Here is a 23,774-nt window from a genome sequence, read left to right as displayed (position 1 = left end):
CTTCTTTTTTGGGGGGTAGGAGCATTTACCCTGTTTTTGCCCATTGTTTGTCAGCATTTCTGCATCATTTTGTATTAGGTATTTACAGTTTATAGTTGGCCTTTAGTTTTCTAACACAATCCTTTAGTCTTTTTAAAAAATAGATGAGTTTATCTCATTTAATCATACTGTATACATATTTATTCCATCTAATTTTTATCTTTTCTTTGTTGTTTTCTCTTGATTTAGGAGCTTAATTTTCAGATGTACGTTTTAAATATGTTTAAACCTTTATTTCTCAAATTACTTCAAAAATAAAATCATATCTATTGTGCTCTTTCTCTTTTAATTCTTACGGTGTTTTGTTGGCATGTGCTGAGATTTTTATTCTTGTTTATTATGATTAAATGATTTTTCTATTTTGTGGCTTACACTTTAAAAACAACATTTACTTTCTGCTTTTCTAATCTTATTTCCACAGTTCCTTTGCCATGACCATCTGCCTATCTTTCACAAGACAGCTTCCTCATTTGCAATTCTTCATGAGTAATCTTGTTGGCCAGATTGTCTTCATGAAGAATTTTTCCCCCTTAAGAAAGTGTACATGGGTGATAAACTTTGAGTTCCCTTTTAGTCAGCTTCACTTAAGAACCACAGTGTTGCATGTTCTAGAATTCTTAGGTTGCATTCTTTATTGAAGTATGAGTGACCCACAATAAACTATATGTGTTTAAAGTGTACAGTTTGAAGAGTTTAAATATTTATACACTTGTGAAATCATCACTGCAGTCAAAGTAACATATCCATCACACCCAAAAGTTTACTTGTGACCCTTGGTAATCCCCTCACCCTCCATTTCTAGGCAGTTGCAATCACTATTCTGCTGTCACTATCATTTTATACTATAAACCATTTTATATAAATGCATTCACACAGAATGTACTTTGGTGGGGGTGGGGGGGTGTCTGACTCAGCATAATTATTTTGTGATTCATCTATGTTGTATCATCAGTTTATTCTTTTTTTATGCTCAAATGTTATTTTTTGCTCTTTTAAAAATAATATATGTATTATGAAATGAAAAAGAAATGTTTAAGGAAACAAGAAACTTTCCCAGTCTTCATTCTTTTTTTATTGCTGAGTAGTATTCCATTGTGTAGATATACCACTATGCATTTATCCATTCACTTTTTAATGGAAATTTGGGTTGTCCCAGTATTGACCTGGTATAAACATGCTATGAAGATAAAACTGCTGTAACCATTCTTGTGCACATGCTTTTCTTGTGTTTATCTTGGGTAAATCTCTAGGAGTGGAGAGCCATCATCATATGGTAGGGGTGTGTTTAACTTTGTAAAAAATTGCTAAGCTTTTTCTAGAGTGGTAGTTCTATTTTACATTCCCACTGACAATGTATGGAAGTTGTAGTTTTTCTACATTCTCTCCAACTCTTAGTGTGTTTTCAATTTTGGACATTATAATAGGTGTGTAGTATGTCATTTGCTTTTCCTTAATAACATACTGAGCATCTTTTCATGTGCTTAACTGACATTTTTACTATTGCTTATTTTTAAAAATGGTGTTGTTTTTATAAATTTGTATTCACAAGTTATATGTTCAGTATGCAAGTCTTTCATCAAATATGTGATTGCAAATATCCTCTCAATATACAGTTTGCTTTTTCATTTTCATAACAGTGTCTTTTGGTGAGCATATTTTAAAAATTTTTTGGAGTCTAGTCTGTCAGTTTTTTTGTTTTGTTTTGTTTTTTTACAGTTAGTTGCCTTTGTCCTGTTCATGAAATCTTTGTTTCCAGGATTGCAAAGATAATCTCCTATGTATTCTTGTTGAAACTGTATAATTAGTTTTTATGCTTGAAACTATAAGTATAAAAGTAATTTGAGTACATGGTGTGACATAAGGATAAAGGCTCAGTTTTCCTTTGCATAGGTTTGTCCTGTTGTTCCAGCACCATTTGCTGACAAGATAAAGGTTTCTGCCATGAACTAACTGCATTGATTCCTTTGTTGAAAATCAAATGACTGTACATGTGTAAGTCCATTTTTGGACTTTCTCCAGTTCCTTGATCTGTTTGTCTTATCTTTATGGCAGCTCACTGTCATCATTACTGTAACTTTTTAAAAAATATAGTAAAATATATGTAACATAAAAATTACAGTTTTAACCATTTTAATTTTATATAGTTCAGTGACACTGAATACATTCATGTTTGTTTTTACATCACTACCATCCAGCTCCAGGACTTTTTCATTATCCCAAACTGAAACTGCTCTGTGCTCACTAAACAATAACTCCTCATTCCCTTCACGCTAACCCTTAACAACCACCATTCTACTTCCTATCTCTATTAGCTTGACTATTCTAAGTACTTCATATAAATAGGATCATGTAATCTTTGTCTTTCTGCGACTGGTTTATTTCATTTAGTATAGACTTTGTCTTCAAGGTTTATCCATGTTGTAGCATATGTCAGAATTTTCTTCCTTTTTTAAAAGACTAAATAATGCTCTGTTGTACATAAAAACCACATGTTATTTGTCCATTTATCCATTGGTAGATACTTGTGTTACTTCTACACTTTATTGTAGACGATACTGTAATGAACATGGATATCTACATATTTATTTGAGTCCCTGCTTTCTGCTTTCAATTCTTTTGGGTATATGCCCAGAAGTAGAATTGCTGGATCATGTGGTAATTCTGTATTTAATTTTTTGAGGAACAACCATACCATTTTCCACCATAGCACCACATTTTACATTCCCATTAACAGTGCACAAGGATAGCAATTTCTCCACAACCTTTCCAGCACTTGTTATTTTCTGGCTTTTTGATAGTAGCTATCCTGATGGGAGTGAAGTGGTATCTTATTATAGTTTTGATTTGCATTTCCCTAATAGTGATGTTGAACATCTTTTCATGAGACCATTGGCCATTTGTATATTTCTTTGGAGAAATGTCTATCAAGGCTTGCACTGCCCCACTTTTTTTAAGATTTATTATTTTAGAGAGCAAGTATGTAAGCAGGCGAGGGGCAGAGAGAAAGGGAGAGAGAGAATCTCTGGCAGACTCCATGCTGAGTGGAATCCAGTGCAGGGCCCAGTCTCGGGACCCTGAGATCATGACCTAAGTCAAAATCAAGAATCAGACACCTAACCTACTGAGCTGCCCAGGCCCCCACCCACCCATTTTTAAATCAGGTTTGTTTATTTGCTATTTATCAATAACAAAATTTAATTTTAGTGCTTCTTTATATATTTATATATTAACCTTTTATCAAATATATAACTTTTTCTCCCACAAGAAAAAATTGGGGGGGGGGCTCTAGGAATCTCAGTTAAGTGTCTGCCTTTGGCTCAGGTCATGATCTTAGGGTCCTGGGATTGAGTCCTATGTCAGGTTCCCTCTCCTCCTGCCCCCCCTCGTTTGTGCTTTCTCTCTCTCTCTCAAATAAATAAATACATTCTTTAAAAAAATTTTTTTACAATGAAAAGTTAAACATATTTTTAAGCATAGAAAATAAGAGTTAAGAATGAATACCCATTTACCTACCACTGAGATAGATTATTAACATTTTGTCGTATTTGCTTATATACACACATACTTCCATGCACATGCAAGTCATATGCTGAAACATTTTAAAGGATTTTTTTTTTAATTTATTTATTTGACAGACAGAGATCACAAGTAGGCAGAGAGGCAGGCAGAGAGAGAGGAGGAAGCAGGCTCTCCGCTGAGCAGAGAACCCGATGTGGGGCTCGATCCCAGGACCCTGGGATCATGACCTGAGCCAAAGGCAGAGGCTTTAACCCACTGAGCCACCCAGGCACCCAAAATTTTAAAGAAAATTACAGATATCCTGACACTTCACCTTCACCTATGGTTTCACTTTCAAACACTAAGGATATTTTCCCACATCTGTCATATTTCTTCCTTATACAGTCTCCAAAAATACCATTGCAAAATAATATATATTAATGGGGAAAATAATGCCACAACTCTTCTGCTTTTTCTAATTACCACCTAGAAGCTAACCTTTTGGGATAAGTTCACTGATGGTATTCCTTAGAGTTTTGGCATTTTCTCACATACCGTTATTAAGAACTTACCTTCCTCAATTGTCTACCAATTTCTTGCTTTCTGTCTTATTCTCCTCTCCTCCATCCTCTCTACACTGCCACCAGAATGGTGTCTTAAATTAAATCAGACCATGTCTGTCTCTGTCTCTCTTACTCCTTCAGATCCCTTGTAATACATACAGAGTAGATCAAATTTCAAACTTCTTACCATGGCTTCTTACCAGGACTCAGCATAGTCTAGCCCCTGTCCAGCCCTCCAAACTCATTTTCTACTTTTCTTCCCCCTGTCCCTCTGAGCTCCATCCAAATAGACCTTCTGTCTATTCTGAAGTCAGATCTGTGTGCCTGTTGTTTTTTCCACCACTACACAGCCCTGTTTCCACACACAGCTTTTTTACACTTAATCACATTCAGTGTAGATATGATTTCTTCAGACAGGCCTTCCCTCATGATACACTGAAACACATCACCTATTTATTCTCTTTCACAGTACCTTTCCAACATTTTCATAGCTCTTTTATATTTATTTAGGTTGTTTTTAAGATTTTATTTATTTATTTGAGAGAGCAAGAGAGTATGCGCACAGAGGGAGAGGGAGAGGGAAAAGCAGACTCCCTGCTGAGCAGGGAGCCCAATACAGGGCTCAATTCCAGGACCCTCAGATCATGATTTGAGCTGAAGGTAGATACTTAATCAACTGAGCCACCCAGGTGCTCCTATATTTATTTAGTTTTAAAATGGCTCTGCCCCCACACCCTTGAGCTCCATGGCAGCAGGAGCCATTATCCACCAGCACCAGCCACACAGTTGGTAAGCAGTGAACATTGAGAGGCACAGCTGGCCTCCCAAAGTGATTGCATAGCGGCCTCTTCTCACAGGATGTATTGGTTTAGCAAACTCTTAAAAATCTCATAACTCTGTATTCTTTTCATGTGTGTTTAAAATTTAATCCCAAATTATTCTCTCATTTGAATTATGTAATATGACATATCATTTCCTGTGATTTAAGGATTGGGTTTAATCTGAAAATCTAAGTGAGTATATGATCAAAGTGGAAACTGCTGTATATTTTGGATGTTCTGTTTGTCTGTAGTAGAAAGATTTCAGTATTTTTTCATTGTTTTCTTCCTTTCACAGACTGAGACAACACTTGGACTCAGTTCGTATCAACAGAAAAGGTAAGGAATATATGTATATTTTATAACATAAAATTGTATGTATTTAATAAGATACTAACATAATTTCAGTTCCTTTTGGGGTGTTCCAGCAATACTGTCCTCCTCTTGCACCACCCTTTTTGGTGAAGAGGAAAAAGCAAATTATAAGTCACATTATATCATGAATTTCAAGTGTGGAAAACCAGGTTGAGGTCTGAATTTGCAGGTGAAGTATCATATAGTCTTTCTCCCCATCATAACCGGGGAGGATCAGCTTTATAACTCCCTAGTAATTTCCCCTGGCTATTGCTACCTATTGTGGACTGACTCTTCCTGCCCTTAGTTACCATAAGGTGTCTGCCTACAGAGCTGTGAAACCTAAGTCACTGAAAGAGACCCCTTTTGAACGCAGCTTCTCTGTGAAAACAAACAAGGGAATTGTTTTGCCCTTAGGTATTATGAAAATAGGTACATGCATATGAATTTGAAGATGTCTTTCTCACATCCAAATTCTTTGGTCTTTTGGTAGCTTCTCACACCTAAAGGGAGACCATATAAACAGAAAGTTACTATCCTGATGAACCTCCATACCCAGTGAGGGTCTGTACGTGGTATTTAAAGGAGAATGAGAGCTGTGAATTAAATATCCTTGAATGTTCTTGGCCTAGTAAAATGCAGTTTTCATCAGCAAAGAACTTTATTCTGAAAGAAAAGTAGCACATACTCAGAGTAAGACAATTAAAACTCAACTTCATTAATAATGAAACTCCTTCATTCACTGGTTTTGCTTTTTCACTTAGATCTACAGTAACATGACCCTACTTCCTCATTGTTCTGTTCGTCTGCCTAATTTTCTATGCCCTGTTGAGACCTGCTTTACCCATGAACCCTACCCAAAAGAAACACCTACTGCCTACACGAAGATGTAGACTTCCCCGCTCTCGTATTGTAAAGCCTAATGCCACCCTTCTACCCCTTTACCCCTTCGCAAATATTTTGGGGACTGGGGTGGATTATTTCCAGAATAATCCATGTCTAGCCTGATGCCACCTTGGCTAGACCATCTGAGAACCCTAGAACCCCCGAATCCTCTAGAGCTAAACTTTTTGGAAGAAAGGCACACCTGTTATCTTGTGCTACTTTCTTGTTACTTTATTCCAGCAGTTAGGAAATTAGCTATGAAATTATATTGGCTACATTTATGAAGATGAGGTTATTCATCCATGATCAAGATTTGGCTTTAAGTTATTTTCCTAGTATAATGAAGAATTTACATCAATACATAATTATATTCTGATCTCATGTTCCACTTATCTGTGATCCACATCTGCCTAACAAACTAGCCCAGTATACTGGCATAGAGCAATCATTTTATTATGCTGTCAGACTCTGTAAGCCAGGAGTTTAGACAGAGCACAGCAGAGACAGCTTGTCTGTGCTTCATGGTGATGGGGGCCTCAGCTGGGGAGACTCCAGAGCTAGAGGCATGTTCACTCGCATGCTGATGTTAGTTTGTTACCTGGAATTCAGCTAGGCTGTCACCTAGAATGCCTGCATTTGGGCCCTTCTGTGTGGTCTGTTCACAAAGACTTGTTTGGGCTCCCTCACAGTATGATAGCTGGATTTCAAGAGTGAACATCCCAAAGAGAGCCAGTAAAAGCTGTATCACTTTTTTTTGACCTTCACTCTGAAGTCGTAATAGTGTTACCTCTGTTGGCTGCTGCTGTTCAACCGGTCACTTAGGTTGGTCTTGATTTAAGGCATGGGGGAGGGGAGAAAGATGTGGAGATGGGAAATTGAGTGAGGGGAATGATGAATATTCAGTGATTTACAGATACTTTTTAAAACCATCACACTTCACTTTTTTTTTTTCCTAAGATCATTGAATTCATTAAACTACTGGGTTCAAATTGGAATGCATATGCTATGGGTATGAACCTGGATTAGGTACTAAACATACGTTTGAGCCCAGGCTACTGTCACAAAATAGCACATAGACTGAGTGGCTTAAACATTTTTTTCCTCACAGTTTTGGAGACCAGAAGTCCAAGATCAAGATGCCAGCAGATTGGTTCCCCAGTGAAGGCTTTGTCCTTGGCTTACAGATAGCTGCTGTGTCTCCCTTTTATCCTCAAATGGCAAAGAGGGAGAATGGAAGCAAGCTCTCTGGTGTCATTTCTTTTAAAGGCACTAATGCTATCATGAAGGCCTCATTCTTGTGACCTTCTCTAAACCTAATTACCTCTCAAAGCCTATCCTATCGGAGGGTTAGGACATCAACATGCAAATTTGGTGGGGGATACAATTCAATTCGTAACAATATACAGGCTTAAATTTAGAGTTTGAACCTAATATCAGCTAACAAAAAACTAAACTAAAGGGCTATATTTTTGACTCACCCTTAATAAGTTATTTTAAAAGCATATATATGACATGGAAAAGCAAATAAAGGCTCCACACTTACAAGAACATAATCAGAACGTAGCTTGCACACGTTTAGCTGGTTTTTTTAACGTGTGGCTCAGCGCTGCACAAAGTAAACACTGCCAGAGCTCTCATTTAAGAAAGAATAACTTAAATAAAATTGCATATGCAAAATAAAATGTGAATGAAAATATAAGTGTGCAGTTGTGTAACAACAGAAGTTGTAAATGAGATGTGTAGTTGTAAACACAACAGAAATTATAATTTTTTTCAGTTTAAAAAACTATTCTGTAAAAATGTCAGCATTTGGGTTTGGGTCTCAAAATTTGACTAAGGTGAAAGTTATATGATTTCAAAGGATTCTAAGTACAGGAGACCCTAATAGGTAGTGTTATTGAGCCCCTTGTTTGACACACGAGGAAGCTGAGACCCTTAGAACCAAGGAATATGCTTGCAGTGAAAGCAGCACAGTTTCAGTTAGAATTCATCATCTTCTGATTGCCAAGCTATGTTGTGTTCACTTTGACTATGTGCACAGCAAGTATGTAGTCCTTCTGTATTCCCTGGATTTTCTTTTTCAGCCAGTATTCCTAGAGGTTTCTGAAAGTATCTGTTCAGTGCTGAGACTGTGTGTGTAGCCCCTGCCTTTAGGTGTCTTGTAGGGCAATGAAGACATCCCTTCTGATGAGGTCATAGAGCACAGGTGTTAAAGTGACAAAACACAGCCTGCTGTGTGGGGAAAAAAACACACTTGAAAAGGATGTCATAAAGGGTTGTAGGGATCAAGGTACAGAAGACACAGGCATTCCCTTCACTTGCATCATCAAACTGATCCACAAGGCCCAAGGCATAGCTGAGGTGAAGGCTGGCTTCTGACCCCAGAGCCTGGTCCACCTCTGGAGATTACTGCCTCTACCAGTATCCCCTTGCGGCATGGCCAGTGTCCACTGAGCATTAGATTGCTGGGAGGCACACTTTGTCTTTTGAACTTCTCTCGTCTTTTCTACATCAATTTCTCACTGTTGGTGCTCCCCAGATGTATAAGCCACATGCTGCCTGCCTCCTGGCTTTATTAGTAAGCCAGTAGATTCTGCCCCTGCTTTCTTAAAATTCCTGTATGTGATCTTGGATCAAATCTCATTCTTTAAGTGAAACTTCACCTGCCCCAGGGAAATTTGTAACATGAAAAGCTCAGCTAATAGAATGATTCTGTACCTAGTGAATTGTATAGCAGTACAATGGTAGATGCTAGCCTCCGGCTACCGTTTCTTTCTCCCCAGCCTTTTCCTCTCCCTCCTCCCCCCCACCACCCACCCTTATCATCTGTGTTAGTTCTGGGGACAGGTTTGGCTCCATGGGCTTTTAGGATATTCTGCAAGGAAATGAACTGCTGCTGTCATGACCTCAGAATTGTGGGAAGTAAAACCATGGAAAACACAATTTTCCAGGATCCCCTTTTCCTATTCCTCTCCTTTGTTCTGGCTCACCACTTCTGATTTGTTTTAATATGATTATCAGTTAACGTGACAGTATTTTGTTTACAATGATAGAATGGTAGAGGATGTGCAGATAGTGTTCCATCAGTGTTTATTTGAGTTGAACACCAAAATATTATAATAAATACCAGTAATGGTTGAGTATTTTGTGACATGAGGCCATCTTTCATGGTTGACTTTTCCTGGGAGTGTGGAGCCTGTGGTGGAAGATGAGGAGTCAAAAGTCCTGAGTTCTCTGTTCACCGTCTGTGGGGCCTGGAAAGCAGCTACTTCACTGCTCTGAGCACAACTTTCATTGGCAAACTGGGGAGGATGATTTCTCTGCCTGGTATATCTTACAGATGATAATAAGGTTATGTACTTATATAAAGTTGTTGTGAGGATCAAATGAGCAGTTTTATCTGGCCAACTGTAGTTTGCGAACTTTAAAATGTTATATGAATGTAAGTTGTGGTTGTGTGATCATTTATTTGCTCAGTCACTCAGCAAACGTTTGCTGGGATCTTCGGATATGCCAGGCTTTGTTGTAAGACCTGGTGACTTAGTAGTTGTATTTGTTATCTCTCGCCTTGTAATAAACTACCCCCAAACCTAGCAGCTTCAGACAGCAAGCATATATCATCTTCCTGTTTCTGGGAATGAGGAATTTGGAAGCACCTCAGTGAAGTAGTTGTGGCTCAGGATCCCTCCTGAGATGGCAGTTGAGGTATCAACCCACATCTGAAGGCCTGGGCCAGCTAGATCCTCTTCAAGATGGCTCACTCATGTAACTCTTGGCAAAAAGCCTTAGTTTTGGAGGCGCCTGAGTGGCTCAGTGGGTTAAGCCTCTGCCTTTGGCTCAGGTCATGATCTCGGGGTCTTGGGATCGAGCCCCACATTGGGCTCTGCTTGACAGGGAGCCTGCTTCCCCCTTCCTCTCTGCCTGCCTCTTTGCCTACTTGTGATCTCTCTCTGTGTGTGTCAAATAAATAAACGGAATCTTTAAAAAAAAAAAAAAAAGGCTTAGTTTTTCTTGGCTTGTTGGCAAGAAGCCTTTTTCCTTCACCATGTTGAACCATCCATAGGGCTGTTTAAATGTTGCCACATCATGACAGCTGGTGACCCCAGAACAGGTGATGCAAGAGAAATGAGGAGGAAGCCACAGTGTCTTTTATAATTGAGTCTTACAGTCACACACCATCACTTCTGCCATATTCCATTCATAAGAAGTCAGCCCCAAGGCCAGGGGAATTAAGTGCCATCTCTTGAAGAGAGAAGTATCAGAGAATCTGTGGCCATATTTTAAAACTACTACAGTGCTGGATGGGCGAGATAGTCTAATACTCCTTCCTGCCCTGGTGTGGAGCCTATGTTCGAATGAGGAATACAGACAGTAAGCCACTAAATAAGTAAATGCAGCTAGAGAGTAGTCTGGAATAGACAGGACTATATAGGTTCTTTAGATGGGATGTTAAGGAAGGCTTCTCTGAAATGGTGTTTAAGTTTACCTGGTGAAAGTCTTAGGGAAGAGCATTTCAGACAGAGAAGCAGCTAATGCAGAGCTCTTGGGTTAGGAATACTGCTACTGTTGTCATTTTCATAAGAGCTGAAAATGTTAGCAAATCCAGCTAGGTAAGAAGGATATATGTGTATGTGTGCGTGTATACACTTAATGTTCATGAGAAGAATCAGATTCTTCTAATCTTTAAGTTTCCTGGTGTACCTGGGAAATAAGCCAAAAATACTGGGCTGGGAAATACATGGTGTTGGGATTCTTTAATTGACTATATAGTTTTCTTATTATTAAGTACAACTCTTTTGGTTGCCTATAGTAGCCATAAGCACGCAGAAGATTGTAGTTAGATCCAAAACTTGGTAATATTTTAGTGGAAGATAAAATCTGCTAATATTTACAGTTTCACTAATACCTGTTTTAAATTTTGTAAAAAAAAAAACCAAAAAAACAAAAACCAGAAAAACTAAAGGGAATGTCCTTAAGCTGTGGTTTTTGTTTTGTTGTTGTTAAGATTTCACTGGGGTTTGTATTTTTATTTTCTAGTTCTGGAGCTTTCAGCTGCACATGAAGTGACAAATATTGCCCCCCCCCCCAAAGGCACTACTTTACATAAATCTTGAAGACTGTAGTAAGTTGATGATAGGAAGTCAACTTACCAGAAGTGAGCTTAAGTAAAGATAGGATTAACTTTGCATTAAACCACAGAAGCAGATGTTGGTAAGCTCCTTTGAGTAGGCCAGTTTACTTCACTTATTTTTTTAAAGCGTCACATTATTCTCACCTTAAATACAAGTGTGACAGAATTGAGATTTTTGGAATGATGGTGAGGAGCTTGGGGACTTCTCCCCATAAGAAACATTTGTTAGGATGATTAAAATGAGCAAAGACAGAGTATCTGGAGATAGTTCAAAGGACTTAAAATGAATTGAGAAACATTTATTCAACGTGGTAAGAACAGTGTGGGAGGTCATAGCATTCAAGCTAGAGACTGCATCCATCACTCCACAGCTCTGCCTTGCATCAGAGCTGTTTCAGTGGGCTTGGCAGACAAGTAGATATTCCCATCTCCTGCAGCTCGCTGGGATGGGACAGTTATTCCAATCGGATATGACAGCCGGAGAACATTGGCAGATCTCATTTTCCGTAGGCTCCATGCTGTAGAGGCTTTTGAGTGGCTGGTGGCAATCAGGTGATGCTTGTCTCCCCTCCCGCCACCCTTTCCAAGTATGGACATTAGAGTGGGCGGCTGGTGAAAAGAACAGTCCCCTTTTCCTACATAGCTCTGTGTCCTGGAGAGCTCTGTGTCCTGGTGTGCTCAGCAGCTGAGTGATGCCCTAGCTCATATGCCTCATGAGCTCATAGGCCTCATATGCCCTAGCTTCTTAGGTGTAGCCTAGTCTGGGTATATTTGGCAATTAGTGAACCTAGGGTTGAGTCTGACCAAAGATGTGCAAGACTGTACACTGAAATCTCCAAACATCAGCAAGAGTAAGTAAAGAAAACCCAAATAAGTGGAGGGAGAATACTGTCTTCATGGATAAAAAGTCAAGGTATCAGTTCTCTCCAAATTGATCTGTATATTTCAATGCAATCCAAATCAAAATCCCCATAGGCTTTTTTTTTTCTAGAGATTACCTACAGTTTAGCTAATTCTGAAATTCATATGGAAATGAAAGTAACTTAGAATAGTAATAATGTACTAGAAATAATTATTTTTATCAAAGATTATTGAATGTGTAGAGAATCAATAAATGGACCCATAACCAAGAAAAAAAAAAATCTAGAAATGATGGAGATGATGGAAGTAGCACCCAGGGAATTCAGTACATCCATTATATATGTTCTTCGATTTAAAGGAAAACATGAATATAATGAAGGAAAAATTGACATTGTAAAAAAAACAAAATGGAAACTCTGGAGCTGGAAAATACAATTTCTGAAATGAAAATTTCACTGAGTGGGATTAATGAAAATGTAGACATTACAAAAGAAAAAGTGAAACTGGGGCGCCTGGGTGGCTCAGTGGGTTAAAGCCTCTGCCTTCAGCTCAGGTTGTGATCTCAGGGTCCAGGCTCTCTGCTCAGCGGGGAGCCTGCTTCCCCCTCTCTCTCTGTCTATCTTTCTGCCTACTTGTGATCTCTGTCTGTCAGATGGATAAATAAAATCTTTAAAAAAAAAAAAAAGTGAAATTGAAGACAGTGATGGAAGTAACCCAAACTGTAGCACAGGAAGAGAAAAGAAGGACTGGAAAAGAATAAACAAACCCCTGATGACCTGTGGTATAATGGCAAGCAATTTAACACAGGTGTAATTAAGTTCCAGGAATTGGAGGACAGGGAAGAGCTGTTGGAGAACTTCACTAAACCCAGTGCACAAGTAACAAAGAAAACCACATGAAATCACACAATATTCCAGTTCCTAAAAATCAGTGACAAAAAGCAGCCAGGAAGAAGTAAATTACATGTAGGGATACAAAAGCTGGGAATGACTGATGGATCTTCATCAGAGACAATGCAAACACAAAATCAGAAAATTGATATTTTAAAATCAAAAGAAAATGTTGTCAAGCCAGGATATTATATCCAGCAGAAATACCCTCCACAAATACATTTCCAGATAAAAGCTAAGAACATGTGGCCAGCAGACTGTAAGAAATGTAAAGGCAGTTCCTTTAAATTCTGAAGGTAATAACTGTTACAGATGAAAACATAGCTCTAGGCACAATGATGGAGATCACCAAAAAGGTGAAAATATGTGGAAAAATACAGAAGACATGTTTTCTCATTAAAATTTTTTTTGAGATAACTGACATTTAAATCCTAAAATAATCACATAGTTTTATGAAATTGATAACTTGTAAACATTACATGTATGATGACAGCACCAAGGACAAGAGGAGAGAAAATTGAGTTGTGAAGTTCTTACATGTATGTAAAGTGGAAACATAATTTGGAGTTAGACTGTGAAAAGATGAAACAAATACTGGAAGATACATTAAAATCATTTAAAAAGATTAAACCCAAAGAGATCTAACAGAGCAGTCATGGATATAAAGTGAAATACTGAAGGAATACTTGATCTAAAGGAAGGCAAATAAAGAAGACAGAAGGAATAAAAAGCAGATGGAAAAAAATAGAAAACAAATAGAAGGATGGTAGACCGAAATCAACTATATAAAAAAATTAGAATAAATGTAAACGGTTTCAAAACCGTTATCAGGCTGTATTAAAAAAGAAAGATCTGGGGTGCCTGGGTGGCTCAGTCATTAAGTGTCTGCCTTCAGCTTGGGTCATGATCTCAGGGACCTGGGATCAAGCCCCGCATTAGCCTGCTTCTCCCTCTCCCACTCCCCTTGCTTGTATTCCCTCTGTTGCTGTCTTTCTCAGTCTATCAAATAAATAAATCTTTAAAAAAAGATCCAAGCATATGCTATCTATAAGAAATATACTTTAGTTTTCAAATTATATTTACTTTTTTTTACTTTTTGTAATAGATTTAGTTCAGAGAAAAAAATGCAAAAATAATACAGAGAATTCCCATATATCCTTGATCTAGAGTCCCTCATTTACCATTTTGCATTTACTTTATCATTAATTAACTCCCTCTCTACTTCTGTCCCTCCTTTTTCTTCCCTACCTTCTCTTATCTGTCCTTCTCTACATACCTGTAATGTATATGTAATTATTTTTCTGAATTTTTTAAGAATCAATTATAGATATGTTGTTCCTTTACTCCTAAAACCTGAGGGTGTATTTCTTATAAAGAGGGACATAATTTTATAAAAGCTGAGAATGCATATCAAAATCAGTAAATTAACATTAACACACATAGTATTATTTAATCTATAAACTTTGATAATTGTCCCATTATTGGGACAATTTTTATTTTTTGTTTTTTAAAGATTTTATTTATTTATATGACAGAGAGAAAGAGCACACAAGCAGGGGGAGCAGCAGAGGGAGAGAAAGAAGCAGGCTCTCCGCCGAGCAAGGATCCTGATGCAGGATTTGATCCCAGTGTCCTGGGATCATGACCTGAGCCAAAGGCAGCTGCTCAACCGGCTGAGCTACCCAGGCGGCCTTAGGGATAATTTTTATTTTAAGAAGAAAAGAAATTTTTGGTCCAAATCTCAGGCTGGTTCCAGTCATACTTAATTTTAATTTAGACTCAGCTTTAATGTGGAATAGTTGGTTTGTCTGTTTTATGACCTTGACATTTTTTTTAAAAAGTAGAGGCCATTTATTTTAAAAGTAGAGGCCAGCATCCTAGTTTGGGTTTTCTCATGGTTCATTTTAGATTATGCATTTCTGGCAGGAATATCACTTAAATATGTGTCCTGCTCAGTTCATCTGATTATTGGGAGGCACAAGATGTCTGTTTGTACCATTTTCATTTATAATGAAAAGTGTAGTACTTTGCAAAGAAGTACTTTGAAACCCTGTAAATATGCTGTTTGGCATCAAACTCTGACTAGTTAGAGCATTCACTGGTGCATCTTGCCTGGAAATTACTGCTGTGGTAATTTTTAAAAAAAATTCTATCATTCTTTCAGTTTTTTGTTTGTTGTTGACATTCTAATGCAAGGAAACCATAAGGTAAAAGTCAAAGTTCACTTTGATTGGTCTAGACATCCAGTTATTTCACCACCTTTTGTTGCAAGGACTTTTTCCCATTGAATTATCTTAGCACGGTCATTATAAATCAATTGACCATATATGTTTGGGGGTATTCTCTATGATTTTCACATGTCCCCATTCTTCGAACACTTCCTTACTTTCTGAAACATCAAGATGTACCAGGTATATTTCATAATTTTCCTCACCTAGCCCAGGAACGTCCCACTTCTTCAGAGACTTGTGCTTCATTTTAGTGGAGGATATTTACAAACTAAGATCTGTATGTTGTGTGTAATCACTGGGGTGAGGTTGTCTCTAGACCTTGTTAGAGTTAGGAAGAAATGTTTCTATATGTATGTATGCACAAACATACATCTGTTTATATCTATCTTAATATCTATGTATATAAAAACCATGAGTTGTTACTGATAACTCCAGTTTTAATATACCACCGCAGTGTTCTTTCTGCCCTTCCCCTTTTTGTTTCCATATATTCTCCAGCAATGAGAAATCTGGCTCCAGTTATCCACAGAATATAGACTTAATTACTCATGAAAACAAACCTACTAGTTGGAAGCACAGTGTTTAGAATTTATTATTTTGTTTAGTTTGAATGTATGTGGTATTTGAGTAATATTTTACTCAAAATTTACATGTGTTGTGTTCTTCACCATTCTATCTATCTCCACTGCCCCCTCCACACTCATCTGCATTGTGGTAATGTTCATTCTAAAGAAAGTTTGGCTCTTTGGCTTCTGGTTTGTTTGCTTGTTTGTTTTCATTTGAGATTTTTTACCTCCATTTAAAGACTCATTTTAAAATATGAAACAGTAGAATTCAAAAAGTCAAACTCTACAAAAGTGTCAAACACATGGATTTTTCTTTTATACCTCCCCTTTCTTCTGTAAAAGAAAACGTAGTATAGGCTTTTTTGTGTTTCGTTTGATCTACTTAAAAATAAGTCCTATAGAGACCCTTCTCAGTATTTTTATGGACTGCAACATACATATTATTTGGATGTAGATTGCATATGAGCAATTTGTTTCTAGTATTTTGCAGTTACAAACAGTGCTTCAAAGAATAGCCTTGCATATATGTATTTTCATATTTTTCAAAGTTATCTGCAAAATAGATTCCTACAGATAGGATTTCTGAGTCAAAAGATAAGTGCAGGGGTGCCTGGGTGGCTCAGTGGGTTAAAGCCTCTGCCTATGGCTCGGGTCATGATCCCAGGGTCCTGGGATTGAGCCCTGCATCAGGCTCTCTGCTCAGCAGGGAGCCTGCTTCCTCCTCTCTCTCTGTCTGCCTCTCTGCCTACTTGTGATCTCTGTCAAATAAATAAATAAAATCTTAAAAAAAAAAAGATAAGTGCATATGTAATTTGTATTGTTGAAAGTACGTGGTTAGGGTAAATTCCTAGACATGGGATTGGTGAGTCAAAAGGTAAATGCATACGTGGTTTTGTTAATGTTGCCAAATTCTCTTTCAGGAGCTGCACCAGTTTGCATAACCCTCACCAATGAATTAAAGTCCCTATTTTCCTACAACTTTTCCTACTGAATATATTATCATACTTTTTAATTTTTGTCTCTCTGATAGGTCATAAATTCTGTCATATAGTTTTAATTTGTCTTTCTCTAGTTATTAGTGAGGTATATCTTTCTACATATTTTATGCCATGCTTATATTTATTTTTTGATGTTGTCTGTCTTCATTCTACATAATTTTCCATAGGACCTTTGATACTTATTTTTTCCATTTTAAACTGTTTCTCTTATTAGAGGTAGTAGTCCTGTGTTGCAAATATTTTCTCCCTGTTTTTCAGGGAGATTTGATTTTGAAGAAATGCACTTTGAGTATAAAAATGCAAGTAAGTAGGGGCGCCTGGGTGGCTCAGTGGGTTAAGCCGCTGTCTTCAGCTCAGGTCATGATCTCAGGGTCCTGGGATCGAGTCCCATATTGGGCTCTCTGCTCAGTGGGGAGCCTGCTTCCCTCTCTCTCTCTCTCTCTCTGCCTGTCTCTCCATCTACTTGTGATAGCTCTCTGTCAAATAAATAAATAAAATCTTTTAAAAAAAATGCAAGTACGTTAAAAGTAAAAAGATGGGGTGGGGAATAACATTATCAGACTAATTAGACTTTAGGGCAGGGAATATTATCAGAGGTAAAGAGACATTTTATCATTATAAAAGAGAAAATTCATCATGAAGATACAGTAGTCCTAAGTCTCTATAAGCCTAGTATCAGAGCTCCCAAAGGCATGAAGAAAAAATAAACAGAAATTAAGGTAAATTCACAATTATAAATCCACAGTTATAGTTGGAGAGTTCAACACTCATCTGCCAATAATTGACAAACAGAAAATCAGTAAAGGTGTAAAAGACTTGAACAACACTATCGATGAACTTACTCTTATAGATATTTTTCTTCATAGATATTTATTCAACAATGCACTCAGCAGTCAGAATCATGTTCTTTGACATAGCAGAATTAAATTAGATGTCATTAACAATTTGGGAAATTTAAAAAATTGAAATGAAAATATGTGACAGAATTAAACATATATTCATAATTTAAAACATTCAGCAGACTAGTAATAGAAAAGAATTCCCTCGGTCTGATAAAGAGCATCTGTTGGAAGAAACAACAACAACAAAAAAAAACAACATGATACTTATGGTAAAAGATTGAATGCTTTCTTTCTATTGAGAGCAAGACAAGGATGTCTAGCTTCATCACTTCTACTCAGTATTGTACTGGATGTGCTAGTCAGTACATTAAGACAGAAAGTAGAAATAAGAGGCATCATTTGGGAAGGAAGAGAAGGAAGGTGTTTGTCAACAAAATGATTGTATAGATGATCCTAAAGAATATACCCAAAGAGCTGTGAAAATAAATGAATTTAGTAAGACTGAAAAATACATAGTCAATATTAACAACACTTTTTCTGTATTACAAGTGCAACCGTAAAATGTTACAGAAAAATGCCATTTACAGAAGCCTCTAAAGATGTTACATACTTGAGGATAAATTCATGAAAAAAACTTTGAATATACTGAAAGCTATAGTTGACCTTTGAACCAACGGGGTAAGGGGCACCAACTCCCCATGCATTTGAAAATCCACATATAATTTCAACATTATGAAAACTTAACTGATAGCCTACTGTTGACCGGAACATATGTGTTGTACGTTTTATGTATTATGTGCTGTATTCTTACAATAAAATAAGCTAGAAAAAAATATTATTCAGAAAACCTTAAGGAGGAGAAAATACATTTAAAATAGTATCCTATAAAAAATCCACATGTAAGTGGACCCATGCAGTTCAAACCCATGTTGTCCAAGGATCAACTATATATTGTTTCTCTTAAAGTTATTCCATAAATCAGCATGCTTTTTTCACTTTTTCTCATTCTGTTTCCTTTTTGCTCCTCTTGTTGGGTAATTTCAAATAACCTTTCAGTTCATTGATTCTTTCTTCTGATTGGTCAGATCTGTTGTTGAAGCTCTTTATTGAATTCTTCAGTCAAGTCATTGTATATTCTTCATCCCTAGGGTTTCTGTTTGGTTGTTGTTTTTCTATATTAAATATATAACTCATTTAATAGAAATCCTCTATTTGTTGAACTTTTCATTTCATTTATGCATTTTTAAAAAAAAATTTGGTTGTCTGTGTGTCTTTGCAGAGACAGTTCTTTAGTCAGCTTGGGGTTCTTGATGAGTCAGCTGATAGTGTCCGTGGGCAAGTGGGTCTCTATTTGGGCAAGGATGCTAGTGGAGTTTTGATGTCAGCAGGGTTGCCACTGGCTGGGAACAACTGGATAGGACTACTGACTTGCTTTCCTGTCCACGCATAGCTGGAACATGCCCTCCACAGTGCCTGCTCATGCTTCTTAGTTGGGCAGGACTGCGTGCTATACTCAGCAGTTAGGACTATGCTTCCCTGCCTGATGGGGCCCTGGATGGGGCCATAAAACAGGCTCCATAACCATTATGATTTGATGGCCGGAGACCTGAATCTAGCAAAGCTGCCCACCAAGCTCCCTGGCCAGACGGGGCAACCAGCTCAGCTCTGCAGGTGAGCTGAGCCACTGGCTGAGTTCTCTGCTAAGTGCCATTTTAAGCAGGGCTGCAGGTTGAGTTTACAGGTTCCAGATGTTCTAGTTAGGCTTTCTGGTTAGGTGGAGCTGAAGGTTATATTCAACCCTAGGCAGGTCTTTTAATTTGCTTCCCAGCCTAGGTGAGGCTGCAGAACAGGCTCATGGCTGGTATGGCTCATTGAGTGGGGACCCAAATCATGTAGAATTGTCCACCAACATCACTGGCCGGACTGGGCCTCTGGTTTGACTTTGCAGATAGGTATAGCCACTGGCTAAGATCTCCACTTGGGTGTTGTTTTAAGGAGGAGGGCAGTCTATCAAGTTCTGGTTGCTGTATATCCTGTCCTCCCCTGTATCCCAGTATAATCTCCAGTAGTCAAGACCTACAGATTCACCCCGCAGATTCCTCCTCTGATCCCCTTGTGACAAGACCCAAGTGGGCCTTCTGGGAAGCAACCCATTACACCTTTGTCTCTTTCCCTCTGGAGAAACTGTATGCCCAGGACACCTTTTTTTTTTTTTTTTTTTTTTTTTTTTTTTTTTTTTTTTTTTTTGACGAATACGTCTCTATTTTTTATTTTTTATAAACATATATTTTTTATATACATATATTTTTATCCCCAGGTCTGTGAATCACCAGGTTTACACACTTCACAGCACCTTTTTACTGTGGCTCTATGCCTGCCTTGGAAGGGCAATGTGATCAGAGTGTAGCCATTCCTCTTGCCTTTCTATTGCATAGTCTTTTCAGTCTCTGTGGTCCAGGAGGGTTCTTCACCCTCACTGAACTTTACAACAGTGTCTTATCCATGGATAGTTGCTAATTGATCTTCTTGTGAAGGGGACTGAAGTTAGCAACAGCCTATCTCACCATCTCAATGAAATCACTCCCCAAAAGACACTGTTTGTAATAGGAAAGAGAGGGAGAAGATATTCACAGGACATATATTTGATAAAGGACGTATATCTAGAATCTGTAAAGAACTCATGTAACTCAGTAAGACAAACATCCCAATATAAAAACTTTGAACATACACTTTACAAAAGAAGATATCTAGTTGGACTATAAATAAATGAAATGATGTTCAACATTATTAGTCCTTAGAGAAATGCAAATTTAAGCTAAAATGTATAATCTATATAATTTCTCTTAAGTCATGTATTTTTTTAGCTGTCTCTAATAAAAATCATATTTTAAACTATAGGTGACTTTTTTTTTAAATAATTTTATTTATCTTACTACTTACTTCTTTTAAGTATTTGAAAGGATTTAGCAGTAAAGCCACCTAGACCTAAAGTTTTCTTCATGCAAAGATATTCAAGTATGAATTAAATTAACAGATGTAGGTCTGTTCAGATGATCTGTTCTTGAGTTATCTAAATCATTGAATTTAGTGCCATAAAGTTGTTCATATTATTTCCTTTGATCCTTCTAATCTCTGTGGAATTTGTATTGCTGTGTCCACTTTTATTCCTTACTATTCATCATTCATTTCTTCTCTCCTTTTTCTTTATCAGTCTTAACAGATCTAGTTTTACTTGTATTTCCAGAGAGCCAGGTTTTGTAGTGATTGATGATCTCTGTTTGACAGTTGTTCTATTTTATTATTATTGTTGTTATTATTTTCTTTAAACTATAGGTGACTTTAAAAGTTTTGTTAAGGTACTTTTGTCCCCTTATTTCTGCCTGCGGTGCTTATTGTGGATCAGGATGGCGAAAGAGTAGTCCTGAATGTGGGAGTGTACATGAAACACTGGTTTCTGGACTTCAGACTAGATGTAAGGAATCACTTTATGGTGGTAGGGCCCTGGAATCTGCTTTTCTACAAGCATTCTAGCTGATTAAGGTGTAGATAGACCACAACCCATTCTTTGAGAAATACTGGCTGAAGAGTACCTTTTGTTAGGATAATAACTGCCTTTAGGAAAACATTTAAAATTTCCTAGTTTAAAAAATTTCCAAAGTTCCAAGAAGCCTTTATTTGCTTCATTGGGGAGCTACCTGCTTAACTTTAACCTGACAGTCCACCAACCATCATAGACCATAGCCCACAAGATTTCTTTTATCTTTCTAGTCATTTCCTAGCTTGAAGTCAGAAAACCGTCTTTTTGTACCTCCTTGTCCCCAAGTGGGTAATAAGAATAAAAACATTTGAGACTTTCAAACAAATACAGTCACTGGAAAGGATAAAAATCATGCAGTATTCTATTAAAATGTCTCAGATTCTGTTTCTTTGAAATTGGTAATGTATACTTTTTACATTACTTCTGCCCCAGTTTATTATTCAGCATTAAAGATTTGCAAACATTTGCTTTCTGTTAATAAAATGCTAAACAGTGCCATCCCTTTTTAAAGTAGGCATAGTGGCAAGCATCTCAGTCAGCTGTGGATACATGAAAACTATATTATTGAATTTTTGTTTTTTTTTTTAAATACGATTATACCTATGACAACTTGTGTTGTACCTACTCAAATATTAAACTGTTCCTTAGACATAAATTTGCTATTGTTTCGAAAATACACATTTATTTATGGGGGAATCTTCTTTAATGCATTTGTCCCTCTATCATATTTTGTGAGAAATCTGTAAAGAAAAATTGTTAAACACAGTTTCTGTGGAGTATTTTTTGGTTGATCTTAGCCCACACGAGGCATAAAAAATGAAAACAAGGTTTAGGGATTTAAAAGAAGGAAGTGTGATTGTTACTTGCACATGATTTGTCTACAGAGGTAACCCAAGGTGGTGATTGTTTTTGGCAGCACATATTGTGCTGGGAAAATCTAAGAGTATCTGTAAACAAACTGTTAGAATTAACTTGCCAAAGTGACTTGGGCTATAAGATCAGCACACGAAAATCAGTAACTTTTTTTTTCTTTTTCTTTTTTTAATTTTTTATTTTTTTATAAACATGTAGAAAATCAGTAACTTTTTAATAGAAAGCAATACCCTTGTATATCCAGGTGCCTACTTGACATTTCATCTCAAATTCAAGACATCTCAGATTTAAATGTCTAAAACAATAAATACTCTTGAACGTCTAACCCATCTATCCTTCCTATTGCTAACCTATTCTTCCCATGTCATGACTCTCTCCAGTTTCTCAGGAAAATTTTAGAATTAAGTGATCCTTGATTTCTCTCCTTTCTCTCACATTCCAAAATCAATCCATCAGCATGACCTGTTTCCTTTAGCTTCCCAAATATATTTAGAAAAGAGCCACTTCTCCCCACTTTGCCTTGTAATCCTCCCTAGACCACTGCTGCCATCACCTCTTGTTTGGATTTCTGCAGACTTCCTGCTTCTGCTTTGGGTCTCCTACAATCTGTTCTTGACACAACATCCAGAATTAACTTTTTCAGATGTGTCAGATCATGTTACTCCCTTGCAGAAGACACTATAGAGGCTCTTTGTCACGATTAGAATAAAATCCCGATCCCTGCATGGAGACTTGGCCTTTGTATTTTTCTGATCTCAGCCCCTTCCTTACCCTTCCCTCTGGTCACTCTGGCCACCTCAGCCCTCTTGTTCCACAGCATGCCAAGTAGATCTCCTTTCTTCTCCCAGACTTCCGCCATTCAGGTCTCGGCTCCAATGTCCCTCCTCAGAAAGACCTTCTCTTTTTTTACTGTGCTTGGTTTGTTTTTATTTGTCCCATATTACCTATTATGCTCTACTTTTGTCTCCCCTACTGGGATGTTAGTGCAATGAGAACAGGCTCTTTGCTTTGTTTCCATAGCCCCAGCCACTAGACAGCCCCCCTCGCGCTCATTGATTTATGTTGAATCAACACAATGTATATGCTTGTTTTTTTCTTAACCTTTCCTGGCCACTTTAGACATTTCCATGCACAACTTGGGGAGCAGATGCTCATTTCTGTGAAACAAACAAACAAACAAAAAAATAGTATCTTAATCTTCTTTGTATCTCTAGCATCTAATACAGTCAGTGTCTATATATATATATATATATATATATATATTTATGAATTAATGACTTACATGCATTCACTTCATGCATTATACTTTTCCTCCTTCATTGGATTAATATTTTATTGTTTGAGTTTCATACCCTTGAAACGAATGAGCTGATGGGCATCTCTTATTTTAAAAATGCCAGAAAGTGTCCTTGTTAGATCATGCCTAAGAAGAGCAGAAATCAAGAGGGAATAGATTTTGTTCCTCTTGCTGCATGTGGCTCCTATCTTGGGGGGAACTGTGCCACCTTTGTCTCAGTGTCTTTAGACTTGTGCTTTAGTAAAGTAGTCTTATATTTGCTGTTTTCCTCCTTTCTTGTGTTTTTCCTTTTTTTCTGCTCAGCATATGTAGAGGGATTTCAAGCTAAAAACACCTTAAGACTTCATTACTTTTAGTGCTTCGATTCTACTAATCAGACTGTTTAATCTT

The 23,774-nt window shown here is 37.3% G+C and overlaps 1 protein-coding gene across 1 annotated transcript in view; it reads left to right on the top strand.

Moving 5' to 3' along the window:
- Positions 1–23,774, top strand: part of TMEM131 (transmembrane protein 131) — a 214,486-nt gene that overhangs the window by 68,774 nt on the left and 121,938 nt on the right. Inside the window, exon 3 of the mRNA XM_059134680.1 lies at positions 5,217–5,257. Coding sequence (XP_058990663.1) covers positions 5,217–5,257 — 41 coding nt within the window. The remainder of the gene's footprint in view (positions 1–5,216; positions 5,258–23,774) is intronic.

Source organism: Mustela lutreola, chromosome 9 (genome assembly GCF_030435805.1).
Source record: "Mustela lutreola isolate mMusLut2 chromosome 9, mMusLut2.pri, whole genome shotgun sequence".
NCBI lineage: Eukaryota > Metazoa > Chordata > Mammalia > Carnivora > Mustelidae > Mustela > Mustela lutreola.
Note: the sequence above shows the minus strand (reverse complement) of the source record. Positions and strands in the feature narration are given on the sequence as shown.